This window comes from Heptranchias perlo, chromosome 12, assembly GCF_035084215.1.
Source record: "Heptranchias perlo isolate sHepPer1 chromosome 12, sHepPer1.hap1, whole genome shotgun sequence".
NCBI classification, from domain to species: Eukaryota; Metazoa; Chordata; class Chondrichthyes; order Hexanchiformes; family Hexanchidae; genus Heptranchias; species Heptranchias perlo.
This window is the reverse complement of record NC_090336.1, coordinates 20170661-20191017: the sequence shown is the minus strand read 5'-3', so window position 1 is coordinate 20191017 and position 20357 is coordinate 20170661. Positions and strand designations below refer to the sequence as shown.

Genomic DNA, 20357 nt, shown 5'->3' with positions numbered 1-20357 from the left:
CATCTCCTGAGTGATTTTAATCGTATTTAGCTCCTCCCCCCCAAGAGTCCCCTGTTTGTCCAGTGTTGGGATATTCTTAGTGTCCTCTACTGTAAAGACTGAAACAAAATATTTGTTCAGCATTTTTGCCATCTCCATGTTTCCCACCATTAATTTCCCGGTCTCATCCTCTAAGGGACCTACGTTTGCCTTAGCCACCCTTTTTCTTTTTATATAACTATAGAAACTCTTGCTATCTGTTTTTATATTTTTTGCTAATTTCTTTTCATAATCTAACTTCCCTTTCTTAATCAATCCTTTAGTTACTTTTTGCTGTCTTTTGAAGAATTCCCAATCTTCTATCCTCCCACTAAGTTTGGCTACCTTATATGTCCTTGTTTTTAGTCGGATACTATCCTTGATTTCTTTACTTAGCCACGGATGGCTGTCATTTCTTTTACACCCTTTTTTCCTCAGTGGAATATATTTATTTTGAAAGTTGTAAAATAACTCCCTAAATGAACACCACTGCTCATGTACCGTCTTACCCTTTAATCTATTTTCCCAGTCCACTTTAATCAATTCCGCTCTCATACCATCATAGTCTCCTTTATTCAACCTCAGTACGCTTGTTTGAGAATCAACCTTCTCACCCTCTAATTGGATATGGAATTCAACCATGTTGTGGTCGCTCGTTCCAAGGGGATCCTTAACTAGGACATTATTAATTAATCCTGACTCATTACACAGGACCAGGTCCAAGGTTGCCTGCCCCCTTGTAGGATCAGTTACATACTGCTCAAGAAATCCATCCCTGATGCACTCAATGAACTCGTCCTCAAGGCTGCTCTGCCCAATTTGATTTGTCCAGTTAATATGATAATTAAAATCCCCCATAATTATGGCTGTTCCCTTATTACATGCCCCGACTATCTCCTGATTAATACTTCTTCCAGCAGAGTTGCAACTATTAGGAGGCCTATATACTACGCCCACTAATGTTTTTTTTCCCTTATTATTCCTTATCTCCACCCAAACTGTTTCATTATCTTGATGCTTTGTCCCAATATCATTTCTCTGTATTACAGTGATTCCTTCCTTTATTAACATAGCCACCCCACCTCCCCTTCCTTCCTGCCTTGTATAACAACAACTTGACTTTCTGTATCACTTTTAACATAGTAAATGTACCAGGATGTTTCAAAGAGAAGGTATGGATGCCAAGTAGCAGTAGAAATGTTAAGGGAGATGACTACAAGTATAGTCAAAAGAGAAAGTTTTTGAGGAGGTTCTTAATGGAAGGGAGAAGTACCAAGGTATAGGAGTTTAGGGAGGCATTCCAGAGAGTAGGGCCAAGATAGCTGAGGGCTCTGCTATTAATAGTTGAGTCAAGGATTGTTGTAGATACAAGAGGCCGGAATTAGAGGACTGAAGGGTGCAGGCCGAGATATGGGCTAGAGGAGATTGCAGACGGAGGAGGTTTAGCCGTGGAGGGATTTGTAAATAAGGACAAGCATTTTAAATTCAATATGCTGGGGGTAGGGAGTCCAGCAAGTGGGTTTTAGTATAAGACAGAGTGGGGAGAAATAAGCAAAAGCATGATCAAAGAAAGATGTTGAGGAGGTTTTAAAAAGAAGGGAATTCCAGACAGTAGGGCTGTGATAGTTGAATTGAGCCCACAATTTGAGATCAAATTAGTGACTATTAGAGGCGTGGAGAATCAAGGGCAGCCAGCATGCATTTATTAAAGGGAAGGAAAGTTTAACAAATGTAATAGTATTTTTGAACAAATGACCAATTTAGATAGATAAAGGCAATGCAGTAGATACGGTGTATGTGGATTTTCAGAAAGTGGCCAATAGTGTGTCTTACAAGAAGCTTGTTATAAAACTTTAGGTATATAGTATCAGAGGAAATGTAGTAGTGTGGATAGAAACTTGACTGATAGACAGGGAATAAAGAATTAGGGTTTCAGTGTGTTGAACTCATGGAATTCTTTGTCACTAAGGTTGAGACCATCCGTTGCTTCTGCCCTTTCCCTTACCCACCTTTTCCCATTTTCTTTCACGCCTTCTCCAAGCTTATCTTGTCCATGATACTCACTACCTGCTTCCTTGACCCCAATTCCATTAAACTGCTTATCACCCAACTTCCCTTCCTGACCCCCATGCTAGGTGATATTCCTTCTCCTCAGGTACTGTCTACTTCCTTTCAAAACCCACCCTCAGTGCTTCTGTTCTTGCAAACTACCACATCTATGTGGCCGACACCCAGCTCTACCTCTCCACCCCTTCTCTCGATTCTCCCCACCTGCCCTCCACTGCCCCTGTGTTGTCAGACTGCTTGTTCGCCATCCGGTCTTAGATGATCTGCAAATTTCTCCTGTTAAAAATAGGCAATACTGAAGCCATTGTCTGCGCTCATCATCACAAATTCCATTTCCCTCCCGGCCACTGTCTCGGACTGAACCAGACTACCTGCAACTTCGGCTTTCTATTCCACTGTGAGGTGAGTTTTCAACCCCATATCCTCTCCACCACAAACACCACCTACTTACATCTCAATAACATTGTCTGCATCCACCTTTTTGACCAAGTTTTGGTTACCAATATCTCCTTTGGTTTGGTGTCCATTTTTTCCTTATGCCTCTATGAAGCACTTTGGGATGTTTTTCTACGTTAAAGATACTGTATAAAATGCAAGTTGATGTAGAGTTAATAGTTATTGCTCGGATTAAGGAAGGATTAGAAGTGCTGTACCACTGGAATTAGTACTGCGCCTGCTTTTGTCCTCCATATATTTATCGATTATTTGAATTTGAGCATAGGGAGCACAATATCAAAATTTGCTGATGACACAAAATAAAGATATTTGGCAATCAGGAGGACATAGGTTTGCAGAATTGGCAGAAAGGTAGCAGATGCAACATACTGCAGTGAAGTATGAGGTAATATATTTCAGGAGGAAAAATGGGGAATGGGGGAGTATGCACTCAATGGAAATACACTATAGAGTATGGATGAACAGAGAGACCTGTGAGTTCAAATACATAATTCCTTGAAAAGTGGAAGTGCAAGTAGAAAAGCCAGAAAAAAGTCAGATAGCATTTTGAGTGTTATGAATATGAGCATAGGATAGAAGAGTAAAGAGGTTATGACAATTTTTTACACAGTAGTGGAGACCACAGTTGTGTGTAGCTTTAGGCACCCCATTATAGAAAAGACTTGAAAGCCATAGAGTCTAGATTCACTCGGATGATACCTGGGATGAGAAACTGTAGTTATGAGGAGAAACTTGCAATATTGGAAATTGCTCCATAAGAGCAGAAAAAAGGAGTTTTAATCAAGGTTTTTAAAATTATGGAGTGTTTTGATAGTGCATATGGAAAGACTATTTCCTTTGGTTGAGGAATTAATAACGAGGGGTCATTAATTTAAAATTGTAATTGAAGGTGAGGAGAGAGCTTAGGAGAAATTTCTTTATGTGGAGAGTTGTTGGAGCATGCAGTGCTTTGCTACAGGAAGTAATTTTGGCAGGGAAAATTGGATAAATAATTGAAACAGAAAGATGCAGGACAGTGGGATTAATTTTGGATTGGCGTAGCAAAGACCCTGCACAGACACTGTCGGCTGAATGGCTGCCTTCTGTGCTGCACACTTATATGGTTTTATGGTGGGTGGCAGAGTTTTTCACAACTTAGAATTTATGTAGGGTGCATGGCAAGGAGAGCTTTGGGGAAGTTGAGTTTGGAGGTAATGAAAGCACCAATAAATGATCAGCAGCAGTGGCGATGAAGGTCATGCTGTAGGAAGGAAATGTTTTGGAGGTGAAAGTAAGCGGTTTTCGTGATAGATAGGATATGGGGTTTGAAGCTCAGCTTAGCATCAGCATACAGGTTATAAACCATTCGTTTTGCCCTGAACCAGTTAATGGGGAGAGGGCTGGAGTAAGGGCAAGGGTATGGACTTTTTGACAGGAGCTAAACAAGGTGACTTCAGTGTTCCTGTTCTGTTGTTGGAGAAAATTCTGGCTTATTCAGGATTTTATATAGGATAAGATAATTTGATGTTACAGTGGTGGAGTTGAGGATGGTATGGAGAGGTAGAGCTGATTGTTGTCAGCATACAACAGCATTCGATACCACATAGTAGACTCATGACTAAGGTCAGAGTATGTGGAATCAGGGGACAAGTAGCAGAATGGATAGAGAGCTGACTATTAAATAGAGAACAGAGAGTAGGAGTTAAAGACTGGCGGAAGGTGGGAAGTGGTGTTCTACAGGGATCAGTGCTATAACCACTGCTGCTCACTGTTTACATATACGATTTGGACTCGGGAATCGGAAGTACAATTTCAAAATTTGTGGATGGAACCAAATTGGGAGGTATAGTTAATACTGAGGAAGACTGCGACAAAATACAAGACGTTAATAAGCTTGCAGAATGGGCATGTAAATGGCAAATGAATTTTAATATAGATAAGTGTGAGGTGGTACATTTTGGTATGAGCAATAAGGAAGCCACGTATTCCTTGGAAAGTAAGAGTCTAAATGGGGTAGAGGAACAAAGGGATCTATTGGTACACATTCACAAATCATTACAAGTAGCAATGCAAGTTAACAAGACCATAAAAAATGCAAACAAAGCACTAGGGTTCATTTCAAGAGGAATAGAATTGAAAAGCAAGGAAGTTTATGTTAAACTTGTATAGAACCTTGGTTAGACTATAGTTGGAATACTGTGTACAGCTCTGGTCACCATACCACAAGGGTATAGAGGCACTAGAGAAGGTGAAAAAAATATTTACAAGAATGATGCCAGAACTGAGAGGTTATTACTATCAGGAAAGACTGAATAAGCTGAGGCTCTTTTCTCTAGAAAAGAGAAGGCTGAGGGGGTGACCTAATAGAGGTCTTTAAAATTATGAAGGGATTTGATAGGGTAGATGTAGCGAAGATGATTCCATTTGTGGAGGAGTCCATAACTAGGGGTTATAAGATAGTCAGTAATAAATCCAGAAAAGAATTTAGGAGAAACATCTTTACCCAGAAAGTGGTTAGAATGTGTAACTTGCCACCACTTGGAGTAGTTGAGGCGAATAGCATAGATGCCTTTAAGGGGAAGCTAGATGAGAAAGGAATAGAAGGATATACAGATAGGGTTAGATGAAGTAGGGAGGGAGGAGGCTCATGTGGAGCTTAAACCCTTATGGAAGCCGATCTCAGTCCTATGAATAATGTCACTGAGGGACAACATGTAAATGAGTAAAAGGAAGGGTCCAAGAATGGGAAGGGAAGTTATTGTCAGATGTGCTGGTTACTTTGGGACAGATGGGGGTGGAACTAAATGAGAATAGTCCTCAGAAATGGACCATGGAATAGAGGATGTGGAGGAGGATTAGGAACTGAAAAGCATATGGAAATGGGAACCCATAGCCATAACAGCAATATAGATTTCAATAGAAACTTCTGGTAGCTCAGTTGGTAAATGCACCTTCTGGTGTCATACACCAATGAAGAAAACTAGCAAATGCTCATCGATAGCTGCAAAAAATACTGATATAGCCTCAGATAAGTTGACAACTTAAAAGCAAATAGAGGCCTATGACATGTAGTTGTACTGAAAGTACAGTATGGCATGGCCTTGTAATAACTTAAACTGCAAGTATATCCAACAATCCATTTCTTGTATAAGCAGAAGATTGTGGCAAAAATTGCAGGGATTTTCCTTATTTCTTGCATAAAAATTGCAGGCTGTTACTGATATGTATTGTTACTTTCTGATGCTAAATCTGATGAATTGTTTTTAACAATTTTAAGTCCATGGAGGCACTCTTCAAATCACTGCCCGCCCCCATTTATGCTAACTCCTTGCTTTCTCTTTCCCTGCCATTCCTCACCACATTCTGCACCCTCTCCCAGTTTATTTTGGTACATTTCTTGCCATCCTCCAGGGTGTTGGGGCCTGGCTGTGATAATCCCCATGACCTAAGATAACCTACTGATACTCACCTTTTAGGCTCACACATGAAGAATGGACACTTGGGAAATGTATCGGGGACTGCTGACATACATGAAGGCATACCCCAGCAGGAGTCAGCACCTTCAGGATCGAAGGGGAGGAAAAAAGAAATGCACCCTTCAAGGTTTCTTCTTGTATGCAAAAACGGTCATGGGCTTTCTAATGTTCCTTTTTCCTCTTTTCAGGGTATGTTGGAGCAGGAATGTTGTCCGGTGCCATTGCAGGCGACGTCTTCACTTCTCCGCCACCTGGAAGTATTTCAGCAGCGATCCGAACTATGGACAGAGCAGGAGCAGGTGCAACCTTATGGAAAATGTAGAACTACAAAACAGAGGACGGTGCCCAAGAAGCCCTGCCATTTCCCATGAGCAGGTTGCAGTTATGCAAAATAAAATTCGAAAAGAGTCAATCTCCCCAGTCACCATGTTGAATATATTTCCCCATCTGTTTTGAGTCATTCATCCCAGGGATGCCTTCTCAGCTGAGCAGCAGTTGGCCTACACCTGGGCCTCAGTGGCTACAGAGAATGAGGTACTCCAGTGATTTAAGAACATAAGGCAAATTTTCCAGTTGCCGTGGCCCGTGGCAGCATAGTGCAACGGATGATTAGAGGCGGGAAAATTGGGTGGAGATCCCTATTGCTAGATCTCTGCTATTTTAGTAGTAGATGCTCCATGGGCTTCCAGACACCCTTTTAGCCTTAAATATCATTATTCATTTAAACTAAGCACATTGTAGTGTTCTAAGCACTTAGGATTAGATTGCGCTGTGCACTCCGTTTGCTTATCAAGGATGCTCCAGCTGCAATGGAGCTCTTAAAGAACATGGGGATTTTTAGCCAGTTTTTTATTTCCAGTTTTTTAGCATTGTTTTTTGTTAAACTGATTTTTAATGGCATTTTTAAAAAGCTATTTAGGAACAGGAGTAGGCCATTCAGCCGCTTGAGCGTGGTCCGCCATTCAGTTAGATCATGGCTGATCTGTATCTTAACCCCATCTACCCGCCTTGGTTCTGTAGCTCTCAATACCCTTGCCTAACAAAAATCTATCGATCTCAGTTTTGAAATTTTCAATTGACCTGGCCTCAACAGCTTTTTGGGGGAGACAGTTCCAGATTCCCACTACCCTTTGTGTGAAGAAGTGCTTTCTGACATCATCCTTGAACAGTCTAACTTTAATTTTAAGGTTATGCTTCCTTGTGTTGGACTCTCCCACCAGAGGAAATAATTTCTCTCTACCCTACCAAATCCTTTAATCATCTTAAAGACCTTATTTAGATCACCCCTTAAACTTCTACATTCGAGGGAATACAAACCTAGTCTATGCAACCTGTCCTCATAATTTAACTGTTTTAGCACCAGTATCATTCTGGTGAATCTGTGCTGCACCCCCTCCAAGGCCAATATATCCTTCCTGAGGTGTGATGCCCAGAACTGAATGCAGTATTCCAGATAGGGTCTATCTAGAGCTCTGTACAGCTGTAACATAACTTTTAACCCTTTGTATTCCAGCCCTCTTGAGATAAAGTCCAACATTCCATAAGCCTTTAATTTTTTTTGTACCTGTCCACTAGCTTTTAGTGATTTCTGTACTTGGACCCAGTAATCTCTGCTCCTCCACAATTCCTAGCTTATCGCCATTTAGAAAATACTCTGATCTATCTTTCTTAGGTCCAAAGTGGATGACCTCACACTTTCCAACATTGAACTCAATCTACGACAGTTTTGCCCACTCACTTAATCTATCAATGTCTCTTTGCAACTTTCTAGACCCATTACACTATTTACTGTGCCACTTAACTTAGTGTCATCAGCAAACTTAGATATATATTTCTCTATTCCTTTATCCAAGTCTTCATAAATGTAGTGAAAAGCTGCTGCCCCAGTACAGTTCCCTGGGGGACACCACAAATCTCATTCAGCCAATTTGTGTACATACCCATTATCCCTAGAGAATCATAGACAGGTTACAGCACGGAAGGAGGCCGTTATCACTACTCTTTGTGTCTCCTACCTCCTAACCAATTCCCTATCCAAGCCAATAGGTTGCCTCCAATTCCATGTGCTGTCTTTTTTGTTATCAGTCTCTTGTGTGGAACCTTGTCGAATGCCTTCTGGAAGTCCAATAAATAACATCCATAGACATTCCCTTATCTACCACGTTAGTTACCGCCTCAGAAAATTCAACTCGGTTTGTTAGACATGACTTCCCCTTTACAAATCCATGCTGGCTCTCACTGATCAGCTCGTATTTGTCCAAATGCTGAGTTACTCTGTCCTCAATAACAGATTCTAATAACTTACATTAGACTAATAGGCTTATAATTTCCTAATTTATCTCGCTTACCCTTCTTAAATAGTGGAGTGACATTGGCAATTTTTCAATCCAAGGTGACAATTCCTGAATCGAGAGAGTTTTGGAAGATCATGACAAATGCATCATCAATTTCCTCACCTACTTCTTTTAATACCCTGGAGTGGAAACCATGAGGTCCTGGGGATTTGTCTATCTTTAATAGACTATGTTGTTTAATTACATGATTAGAGCTCTTGCCCTTTAGGGATATGTACAAGTCTTGCATTCTATCAAATACTTTTTTGAATACCTCCCACTGTTCATGCATAGTTTTATCCGTTAATAGATCTGCCCAGTTTATTGTGGTCAATAATTTCTGCCTCCCCCCTCCCCCCTCCCCCCCACAAAAGTCAGCCTTACCTAAATTTAAAACCTTGGTTCGTGACTCACCCTTCTCCCTCTCAAACCTAATATCGAATTCTATCATATATTATGGTCACTGGTGGCTAGGTCTTCCCTCACCATTAGATTATTGGCTAGTACAGGCTCATTACTCATTACTAAATCTAAGGTGGCCTGTTCACTTGTTGGTTTAAATTTGGGGAATTTTTTTTCTTATAGCAGTACATAATGTTTACATACCTAAAATCGTTGAATGTTGTCTGCTAATACGTTAGAAAGCCAACCGGAATTGAATCATTTGCAAGACTTCAGCAGAACAGGAACAGTTTTTAAAAAAAGGGACAAGAAAAAGGAGCTCTTCAAATACAAACTTTCATGGGACTTTGGGGAATGATGAGGCACCTAGGCGAAGAATGCCATGAGGTTGGCAAGTTAAGTTAAAATTAATGATGGGGGTTGGTTTTGAAATGGCCTAATTACTACATTTCATAGTTGAAATGATACAAAATGAAAGAAAGAAAGCCAGGAAGATCATCAGGTATCATTATTCCACCACCTATAGCTGCAGTCCATGCTTATCTAGTAATGGCAGAGGAGAACTGGCTTCATGGGCTCAGGCTCAGGCTCAGCAGGGAGCCAGTTGAGGATCTCTGCCTTCTGCTGCAAGGATATTTGTAGCCAACTTGAACCATGAGGATGGCAGTCAATATCACCTCCTCCCTCAACCTTTCTGTCCCTGACACTAAACAGGTGACCTCTTTGACCAAGCTTTTGGACACCCTTTCTAATATCTCCTCTGGCTCGATGTCCATTTTTTGATTCTGCTTCTATGAAGCACTTTGGGACATTGTCAATTACCTTCATAATCTTGAAAGTTTCAGCATTCCTGTCTGACTAGGGAGAATTATTTGGCTGGAGGGAGCTAACTTTGGTGGTGGGTAGAGGGAGGGGTTAAGGAGAACAAGAAAAGACTATTGTGATACTTTTTTTTACCATTTATCTGTGTTCTTTCTCTAGCTGGTGTACTACTGATTGTCAAGAACTACACAGGGGATCGGCTAAACTTCGGCTTAGCCCTAGAGGAGACAAAAATAGAGGGAATCTCTGTGGCGATGGTTATTGTAGCAGATGACTGTGCCTTTACTACGCATAAAAAAGCTGGGAGGAGGGGTCTGTGTGGTACAGTACTCATACACAAAGTAAGTCTGATATATAAAATGCTGAGGTAAAGGACTGGAGGCCTGATGCTTTACAGAGAGATCAGTCTCACTAATGGGACTGAAAGTAAAGATAGTCACTAGGCCCAGATGGCATTCATCCCAGGCACTAACCATAAATTTTATAAAAATTTTGGAAAAAGTAATTGTGTCAAAGGAACCGGAGGGTGGTAAATGTTACACCCCTGTTCAAGAAAGCAGAAAGGGTTAAACTAGGAAATGATAAGTTGGTTATTCTTAACTTGGCTGCAGGTGAACTCCTAGAGTCCCTAATATAGGATGAAATTAGTTAACACTTAGAAAGGCATTGGCTAATCAGGGACAGTCAACATGGATCTGTAAAGGGCAGGTCATGTTAGATTGACTTAATTGAGTTTTTTTTAGGAAATTGCAGAGTGTATAAATAAAGGAAATACAGTGGATGGTGTGTCATAGTATGGTGTGATACAAGATATTAGGAGGCCATTCAACCCATCATGCCTGTGCCGGCTGTTTGGTAAAGCTATCCAGTTAGTCCCACGCCTCTGCTCTTTCCCCAAGGCCCTGTACATTTTTTTCCCTTCAAGTATTTATCCAATTCCCTTTTGAAAGTTATTATTGAATCTGCTTCCACCACCTTTTCAGGCAGTGCATTCCAGATGACAACTCGCTGTGTAAAAAAAAATGTATCCTCTGGTTCTTTTGCCAGTCACCTTAAATCTGTGTCCTCTGGTTACCAACCCTTCTGCCACTGGAAATAGTTTCTCCTTATTTACTCTATCAAAACCATTCATGGTTTTGAGCACCCCTGTCAAATCTCATCTTAACCTTCTCTGCTCTAAGGAGAACAATTCATGCTTCTCCAATCTCTCCACGTAACTGAAGTCCCTCATCCCTGGTACCATTCTGATAAATCTCTTCTGCACCCTTTCTGAGGCCTTGACATCCTTCCTAAAGTGTGGTGCCCAGAACTGAAAATAATACTCCAGCTGAGGCTAACCAGTGTTTTATAAAGTTTCAGCATAACTTCACTGCATTTGTACTCTATACCTCTGTTAATAAAGCCCAGGATCCCATATTCTTTTTTAACAGCCTCCTCATCTTGCCCTGCCACCGTCAAAGATTTGTGTACATACACCCCCAGGTCTCTCTGTTCCTGCACCTCTTTTAAAATTGTACCATTTAGTTTACATTGCCTATTCTCATTCTTCCTACCAAACTGTATCACTTCACACTTTTCTGCGTTAAATTTCATCTGCCAAGTGTCTGCCCATTTTACCAGTCTGTCTCTGTCCTCCTGAAGTCTGTTACTATCCTATACATTGTTTATCACATTTCCAAGTTTCATGTCATCTGCAAACTTTGAAATTATACCCAAGTCCAGGCCTTAATATGTATCAAAAAGAGCAGTGGTCCTAATACCGACCCTTGGGGAACACCACTGTATACTTAGATCCAGCCTGAAAAACAACTTCACCACTACTCTCTGCTTTGTGTCCTTTAGCGAATTTTGTGTCCCTTTAATCCCATGGGCTTTAATTTTGCTTACAAATCTATTATGTGATACTTTATCAAATGCCTTTTGAAAGTCCATATACACAACATCAATCTCACTACCCTCATCAACCATTCCATTGCTTCATCAAAGAAATCAATCAAGTTCGCTGATTTTCCTTTAACAAATCCTTGCTGATTTTCATTTTTTAGCCCATGCTTTTCCAAGTGCCAATAAATTTGGCCTGGATTATTGTCTCTAAAAGTTTCCCCACCACCAATGTTAGGCTGATTGGCCTGTAATTGCCGGGTATATCCCTTTCCCCTTTTTGAACAGGGGTGTAACATTTGCAATCTTCCAGTCCTCTGGCACGGCCCCCATATCTAAGGAGGATTGGAAGATTGTGGCCAGAGCCTCCGCAATTTCCACCCTTACTTCCCTCAGTAACCTAGGATGCATTCCATCTGGACCGGGTGACTTTTCTACTTTGAGTACTGCCAGCCTTTTAAGTGTCTCATTTTTATCCTATCCAATAACACTACTTCCTTTACTGCTACATTGGCAGCATCCTCTTCTCTCGTGAAGACCGATGCTAAGTATTCATTTAGTACCTTCTGCCTCCACAAGAAGATTTCCTTTTTTATCCCTAATCGGCCTCACCCTTCCTTTGACTACCCTTTTACTATTTATACGTTTATAAACGTATAAGTAGTAAAATACGTTTTGGGTTCCCTTTTATGTTAGCTGCTGATCTATTCTCATACTCTCTCTTTGCCCCCTTACTCCCTTTTTTTAGATCTCCTCTGTACTTTCTGTATTTAGCTTAGTTCTCTACTGTATTATGAATCTTATATTTGTCATAGGCCTCCTTTTTCTGTTTCATTTTAATCTCTTGATCTTCAGTAATCCAGGGAGCTCCAGCTTTAGATGCCCTTCCTTCCCTCTCGTAGGAATGTGTCTACTCTGCACCCTAACCATCTTTCCCTTGAAGGCCTCCCATTGTCCAGTTACTGTTTTGTCTACTAATTTTTGATTCCAGTTCACCAGGGCAAGATCCCTTTTTAACTCACTGAAATTAGCCCTCCTCCAGTTAAGTATTTTTATGCTTGATTATTCCTGTCCTTTTCCATAACTATTCTAAACCTAATGATATTTTGATCTTTGTTCCCCAAATGCTCCCCCAATGAAACATGATCCAGTTGCCCCACTTCATTTCCCAGAATTAGATCCAGCACTGCTTTCTTTCTGGTTGGGCTGGAAACACACTGATCAAGAAAATTCTCTTGTGTACATGTTTGGAATTCCTCCCCCTCTTTGCCCTTAACACTGTTACTATCCCAGTCTATATTGGGATAATCCAAGTCCCCCATTATCACTACTCTATAGTTCTTGCATTTTTTTGTTATCTGCCTGCAAATTTGCTCCTCCATCTCCCTCCCATTATTTGGTGGCCGATAGTATACACCCGGTAGCACAATAGCTCCTCTATTGCTCTATTGTTCCTTAATTCTAACCAAATCGATTCTGCCTTTGACTCCTTAACTACATCATCCCTTTCCAGTTCTATAATAGTTTCTTTGATCAATACTGCCAACCCCTTCCTTTCTTTCCTTCCCTATTTTTCCTGAATACCTTGTAACCAGGAATATTAAGCACCCAATCTTCCCCTTCTTTAAGCCAGGTCTCTGTTATTGCCACTATATCGTAGTCCCATGTGGAAACTTGTGCCTGCAGCTCACCAACCTTATTTACCACGCAACATGCATTTACGCACATGCACACCAAACTCAACTTAGACTGCTTCACGTTTGCCCCCCGTTTCATCCCTCCTATTTCTAAACTATTCTTTACTCTAGTGCTATTTGTCCCTCCTAGTCCCCTGTGCATATTGTTTTTCCTCTCTCACGTTTCATCCTGGTGCTGATCCCCCCCCCCCCCCGCCAAATTAGTTTAAACTTCCCCCACACCACTAGTTAACCTCCCTGCGAGGACATTGGGTCCAGCTCTGTTGATGTGCAAATTGTCCATCTTGAACAGATCCCCCTGCCCCAGAACTGGTCCCAAAGCCCCAGGAATCTGAAGCCCTCCCTCCTCCACTATTTCTCCAGCCACGCATTAACCTGTTTTATCCTACTATTCCTATACTCACGAGCGCATGGCACTGGGAGTAATCCAGAGATTACTATCTTTGAGGTCCTACTTTTTCACTTCCTCCCTAGCTCCTGAAACTCGGACTGCAGGACCTCAACCCTTTTCCTTCCTATGTCATTGGTTCCCACATGAACCACGACTTCTGGCTGTTCCCCTCTCCCCTTGAAATGTTCTGCATCCTCTCAATGAATGTGGTTTGTCAAAAAGTGCTTGATAAGGTGTCACATAGAAGACTTGCCATGAAAATAAAGGACATGGTATTACAGTATATGTAGCTACACGGATAGAGCGATGGTTAGGGGAAAAGCAGCTAAGAGTGGGATAGTTGGTTATTTTTCAGATTGGTAACATGTGAGCAATGTGCTCCAGGATCTGCTGGGAGCTCTTGTTATCATTTAGATAAATAATTTGGACATGGGTACAAGAAGATTGACATTGAAGTTTGCTGATACCAAATTAATGGCCATGACAAACTGAAGAAGAATTACATAGAGTCTACCGCACAGAAACAAGCTATTCGGCCTAACTAGTCTATATCATCATTTATGCTCTACAAGAGCCTCCTCCCATCCCTCTTTGTCTAATCCTTTCATTCCTTTCCTTTGATTCCTTTCTTCCCCATGTGCTTATCTAGCTTCCCCTTAAATGCATCTATGCAGAAGAACGTAGCTTAGTGGAATGACGGATAGGTGGCAGATCTAGTTCAATGAAGAGAAATATAAGTTTGTGCATCTTGAAAAAAGAACAATCATGGGATACTTATGGTAAGATTCTTCAAGTAAAGGAACAGAAAAATATAAGGTTGCAGATTCTTTCGGTCTTTGAAGGTGGAAGTGTAGGTAAAAAAGGCCATAAAAAGGGTAATGGAACTCTGGATTTTATCCATACGTACATTAAATACAAAAGCAAGGAGATGATGTTGAATTGTACAAGACCTTGGTTAGTCAACAATTGGAGCCTTGCATGCAATTCTAAGCATCTCATTATGGGAAGGATATTGGAGCCACATTAAAAGTACAATGAATGGTAACAAGAATGAGAAGTTGTAGTTAAGAAGAAAGGCTTGAAAAATTGGGGCTTTTTTCAATGGAACAGAGAAGGTTAATGTGGATCTAATTGTGATTTTCAAAATTATCAAAGGATTTGAGAGAGTGAATAGCAAAAACAGGTTAATCATCATTAGTAGATTGAAAGGAGAAGTTAAAAGAAAATTTAGAACATGGACATAATTATTGGGACAGAGATTATAATGTAATTTGAAAGATAATAGATATGTATTTGAAATGAAGACTATAAAAGGATATCGAGTAATAAGATTAGAGTAGATAGCTTCAGTTGCAGAGCTAGCACCAGCACAGGCATGATGGGCTGAATGACCTTTTTGTGCTGTAATTTCTATGATTCTGTGAGTTACTTCAGAAAGCTGAATGAGTAGCTCTTTGGCTCTCTTTCAGATTTGCATCCTTTTATGCTGTGTCATTGTGCTTTGAAACTTTGCTTAATGGCCATAGTGCTGTATTTTTTTAGGAGTGATTGATTGAGTGTAGGTCAATATGTCTTTATTGATGAGATATAATTTGGAAGTTATGGTGTGCACCCTGGCCTGACTGGATGTGGGATTCTGCCTGCAGTTTCACTATTGGGTGATTTGTTGATCTCAGCTGTGCCATCTAAGGGCAGGCATCAAGGAGAGCTCATATATTTCCCTCCTCTGCTGCCCCACAGAGAGAAGGGCAGTGAGTAACCTGGTGATTGGTTTCATCTAGCTTCTAGCAATCTTAGTGTTGGTAGCTGATATCTGAGCATAGCTCCCCTGCCCAATCACTCACCTTCTTCTTTTGGACAGTTTCATCTGTAGATCACATCCCCCATGCACAAGGAAGTCTATGTTTTGGGGGCCTAGTTAGTATTTACTGACAAAATTCTGAAGAGACCTCACCCCCAAGTCCAGCTCCTACCCAAGTCAGGCTGCTGTTGCATCAGACTGGGTCCCACTCCCCTCTTAGGAACATAGGAACAGGAGTAGGCCATTCAGCCCCTCGTGCCTGCTCCGCCATTTGATAAGATCATGGCTGATCTGTGATCTAACTCCATATACCTGCCTTTGGCCCATATCCCTTAATACCTTTGGTTGCCAAAAAGCTATCTATCTCACATTTAAATTTAGCAATTGAGCTAGTATCAATTGCCATTTGCAGAAGAGAGTTCCAAACTTCTGCAACCCTTTGTGTGTAGAAATGTTTTCTAATCTCGCTCCTGAAAGGTCTGGTTCTAATTTTTAGACTGTGCCCCCTACTCCCAAAATCCCCAACATGCGGAAATAATTTCTCTCTATCCATCCTATCCGTTCCCCTTAATATTTTATAAACTTTGATCAGATCACCCCTTAACCGTCGAAACTCCAGAGAATACAACCCCAATTTGTGTAATCTCTCCTCGTAACTTAACCCTTGAAGTCCGGGTATCATTCTAGTAAACCTATGCTGCACTCCCTCCAAGGCCAATATGTCCTTCCGAAGGTGCGGTTCCCAGAACTGCTCACAGTACTCCAGGTGCGGTCTAACCAGGGTTTTGTATAGCTGCAGCATAACTTCTGCCCCCTTGTACTCTGGTCCTCTAGATATAAAGGCCAACATTCCATTTGCCTTCTTGATTATTTTCTGCACCTGTTCATGACACTTCAATGATCTATGTACCTGAACCCCTAAGTCCCTTTGGACATCCACAGTTCTTAACTTTTTACCATTTAGAAAGTACCCTGTTCTATCCTTTTTTGATCCAAAGTGGATGACCTCACATTTGTCTACATTGAATTCCATTTGCCACAGTTTTGACCATTCACCTAATCTATCAATATCGCTTTGTAATTTTATGTTTTCATCTACACTGCTTACAATGCCACCAATCTTTGTGTCATTGGCAAACTTAGATATGAGACTTTCTATGCCTTCATCTAAGTCGTTAATAAATATTGTGAATAATTGAGGCCCCCAAGACAGATCCCTTCGGGACACCACTAGTCACATCCTGCTAATGTGAGTACCTTCTCATTATCCCTACTCTCTGTCGCCTTTCGCTCAGCCAACTTCCTAACCAAGTCCGTACTTTTCTCTCGATTCCATGGGCTTCTATCTTAGCTAACAGTCTCTTATGTGGGACCTTATCAAATGCCTTCTGGAAGTCCATATAAATAACATCCAATGAGATTCCCCTGTCCACTACTTAAGTCACCTCTTCAAAAAATTCAATCAGGTTTGTCAGGCACGACCTACCTTTCACAAATCCTCTTAGCACCACTCTCAACAGTAAGTGTCAGGGATTACAGCCTCTATGTACCCCAGGTGGGAACCCTTGCAAGAACTATATACAGAGGCTGCAATCCTTACCAGTAGCACTGGGAGTGGTGCTGAAAGGAGAGAGGGACTTGGTCCAGTACATTCGCAGCCAGATGCAGATAGAGGCATAAATGAGCAGGCAGTTGAGAATGGATGGTAATGAAAGCAGGGGATATGGATGGCAGTGGAAGGGGAATGGATGATAATGAAGTGAGTGGGAAGAAGCAATGGGAAGGAAAATGGATAGCAGTAGAATGAAGGGAAAATGATTGGTAATGAAGGGGCACTTTGGGGTGGGGAAGGAATGAGAGTGGCAACATTACTTGAGAGGGAGTGGAAGGCAGAGTGCCAACTTGAACTGAGGAGGAGAACAGAGGGAAGAGTGCAAGCATGAACTGCGGTAATGGAAGAAGAATACTAGCTTAACTGGGTTGAAGAGGTGAACAGTGCTAGGTTCAATTGAGGGAAGAGTACAGGTATGAACTAGGAGGATTGGAGGAGAAGAGGGGATCTCTGTGAAAAGGTAGAAAGTTGGATGGGATGCAGTGATTCAGTGAATTCGGTCCAGAGGAGATAGAATGTCTTGTGAATAGAGGCGTGGAATGTGGGAGACTGATTATTGATGTAACTTTTGGCTAAATGATGGTTCAGTTGAACTGTTGAAAATCCTAATGTCACATTGTTTTTTCTCTAGATTAAAAAATTATAAGCTCTAAAGTATTGAAGTGCTTAAAATTGACCAAAATACATTATTTTTGATGTAAAGTTTTACCACCAAATTTGTGCCCTTTGACATTTGTATTTCTGCTTCAGGCTGTTATGTATTTAATGCTTTTTTTCTCTTTGATGCAGGTGAAGGAACGTTGTCCTTTTCCAGCCATTAATTTTCAGGGGTAAAGACACAGGGGCTATGCATCTGTGATTTCCCATGATGTGCTCCCTGTGAATGCCACTCCCTACTGGGAGCATGGAATCAGGCCTACACTTAAAGTTACAAAACTTGTCTGTAAATGCTTATTTTCACATTTCAGGGCCATTCGTGATCTCAGCTAGTTGGGGGCAGTGTCAACTTTTTTGAAAACAGGGTTATCTATGTTGGAATGCACGGCACGGTGACATCAATTATAGCAAGGGTCCAAGGTTGACTCACTGCAAATAATTGTGTGTAGGGGACTACTTCAAACCAAATTCAGATTTCACAGGAAGCTGTGACTCAGTTTATTTATACGAGAGCTCAGGGTTCAGTGGTCCACACAGACAGACCCGATGGAGAGAACTGATTTACTCAGTTGGATGTCAACATTCCTTCTCTACAGGAGCAACATGATTTTTTAGCATTTGTATACATCGTGACTGAACATATCATGGATGCTTTGTGAATATGCCTGCATGTAGCCATTCTGCTGTTTTGTTTGTATAGGTGTCATGGGTTTTGCTGGAACTACTTCACAGTCTTGCTGTACACGGGTCTAGCTGCTTCCATTTCATCAAAATGCTGACACTTTTATACAGTTCAACCTAGGAAACCTCAAAAACTGATAAATAGCACCAAGAAAGTGTACACATCCCCTTAATAGCTGTTGATTGAAATAACAACCAAAAACAGCTCTGAATATTGGTGTATGATCAGGGCCACTGCTTTGCAGTAACAGAAAAAAGTTATTTTATTACATCGCATTTCAGGACTTCACCAGTGTTTTGGAATTACAGTTCACAATTTGGATCCTTTCCTGCTTAAAAATGAAACCCAAAGTCATTTCTTATGACATGAAAACAATTGATTATGCTAAAAGTATAGTGGCACATGAGCTTGTAACTTAAGCCGCAGGTATCCCCAGTGGGGCATTTTTATCTGCTTTTGTGCCTGGATGTATAGTATCTCCTGGTCGCAGTGCATAGTGGAAAAATTGCTATATGAGCTTCTGTACTTCTCACATGTGCTTCCCCAATGTTCTGAAAGTTGGACTGACTCATACTTCTTAGTAGACGAGACTGAATGCAAAACCACGGACTGTTTTATTAATTAATTGTTAAATGAACAGAGAAACATTGAAGTAAAGCTCCTCCCCATGACAAACACTGGTCCTGTTAATGAGCTAAAATAATTAGTTTTCTTTGCCAGTCCTTTCTCTGAAATCTGAACATCTATGTAGACCTGGCTGGCTCTCTTCTTCAGGCTTCTACCTGCCTCACTTAGAAGCCTTTTGGAACTGATTTTGAACACATGCTTTCCTGAAGGTGGGCAACATTCCACCAGACTGGCCAGTCTGAACTTAAGTTAATTTAAAAGTAACACATCAATATAGCTTCACATCCAGCTCCTTCCGCATGAAAATGGCCAAGCATCCTGAAATGTGACAATTGTTGTTAGGTGAATAAAGGACCAGTTGTGACACTGGTGTCCTCTATGGTTGAATAGTCTCGGATCACAAATGAAGACTAATCACTTGGGAGAGGTATTGAGGGGAGCTTCACCTGTGGACCTGCACTCCAGCAAGGAATCAAACATTTTCAGAAAAGGATAGAAGAAAATTATAACAAAGCATTGTTGAGTAATTAGATCTGAGTCCATGCTAGCCTTTCCCTTGTGTTTATTGACCTGTCTTTGCTGTTGGCAGTTGGCTGGGGCCATGTCTGAAATGGGGAAGTCACTTGATGAAATTGTAGCGAGGCTGAAGACCACTTTAAGTAAATTAGGTAAGTGGTAACCAAACAGGTTGCTGAATCAAACCTTGGCAAATAGTCTAGTTGATTGCAGTTATTCAATGCACTTGAGAGCCTGCAGGAAATAGTAGTGATTCAATTAATGGGAAATTCAATTCATATATTTGAGATTGGGAATCTACAGCCCTTACAGTTTATTGTCACTTTATATTTAAGAAATAGGCAGCACTGCCTGAAGGAAAAGACTAAACTGACTCGAACTAGTTTAGACAAAAAGAAGTGGAACACCTCAGATGTGGCCTACAATACCTAAAATTGGAGTTCCTGTTCTATTCTTCCTGCAGCTAACAGCGCCTACCAAATTCTCCTGCTCCTTTTAACAATATTTGCATAATGCACAAATTAGCATAGAAAACATTTCTGTGTGGCTGCTGGAGTTCGAGGTCTATTATTTATATATATAATATGTAATATATATTATATAAAAAATAGACTGAACCAACTCTAAGCAGCTTCTTTATTTCTGCTCCATAAAACACACAACCTCATTAATCTGTCTAAGGGGATTCTGCATAGGCAATGTCATTACACCTCTAAAGCGGGTACTAGGGAGTTAGCTTCAAAGTAAGGAGATTAATATGGTAATCTGAGGTAAGAGTGGAAGTAAATTACCTGTCAACGCGATTATTTGGGGAAGTGGAAGCCAGCTGCAAGTCAGCCTTATTTCACCAGTGCTGTATTCCTGATCATGGATCCAAACAAAATTCAAGGCCGGAGGAGGGGCAGGATACAGGGTACTGATGGATTAATTGTCCACGTAA

The 20357-nt window shown here is 41.0% G+C and overlaps 1 protein-coding gene across 2 annotated transcripts in view; it reads left to right on the top strand.

The window, feature by feature from the left end:
• tkfc (triokinase/FMN cyclase) overlaps nt 1-20357 on the top strand; it is an 88502-nt gene that overhangs the window by 7805 nt on the left and 60340 nt on the right. The window contains exons 3-5 of one of the 2 annotated variants that reach the window (XM_067993727.1): nt 6185-6295; nt 9713-9894; nt 19491-19569. In XM_067993727.1, the coding sequence (XP_067849828.1) occupies nt 6185-6295; nt 9713-9894; nt 19491-19569 (372 nt within the window). The remainder of the gene's footprint in view (nt 1-6184; nt 6296-9712; nt 9895-19490; nt 19570-20357) is intronic. The other variant, XM_067993728.1, reaches the window with a different exon arrangement.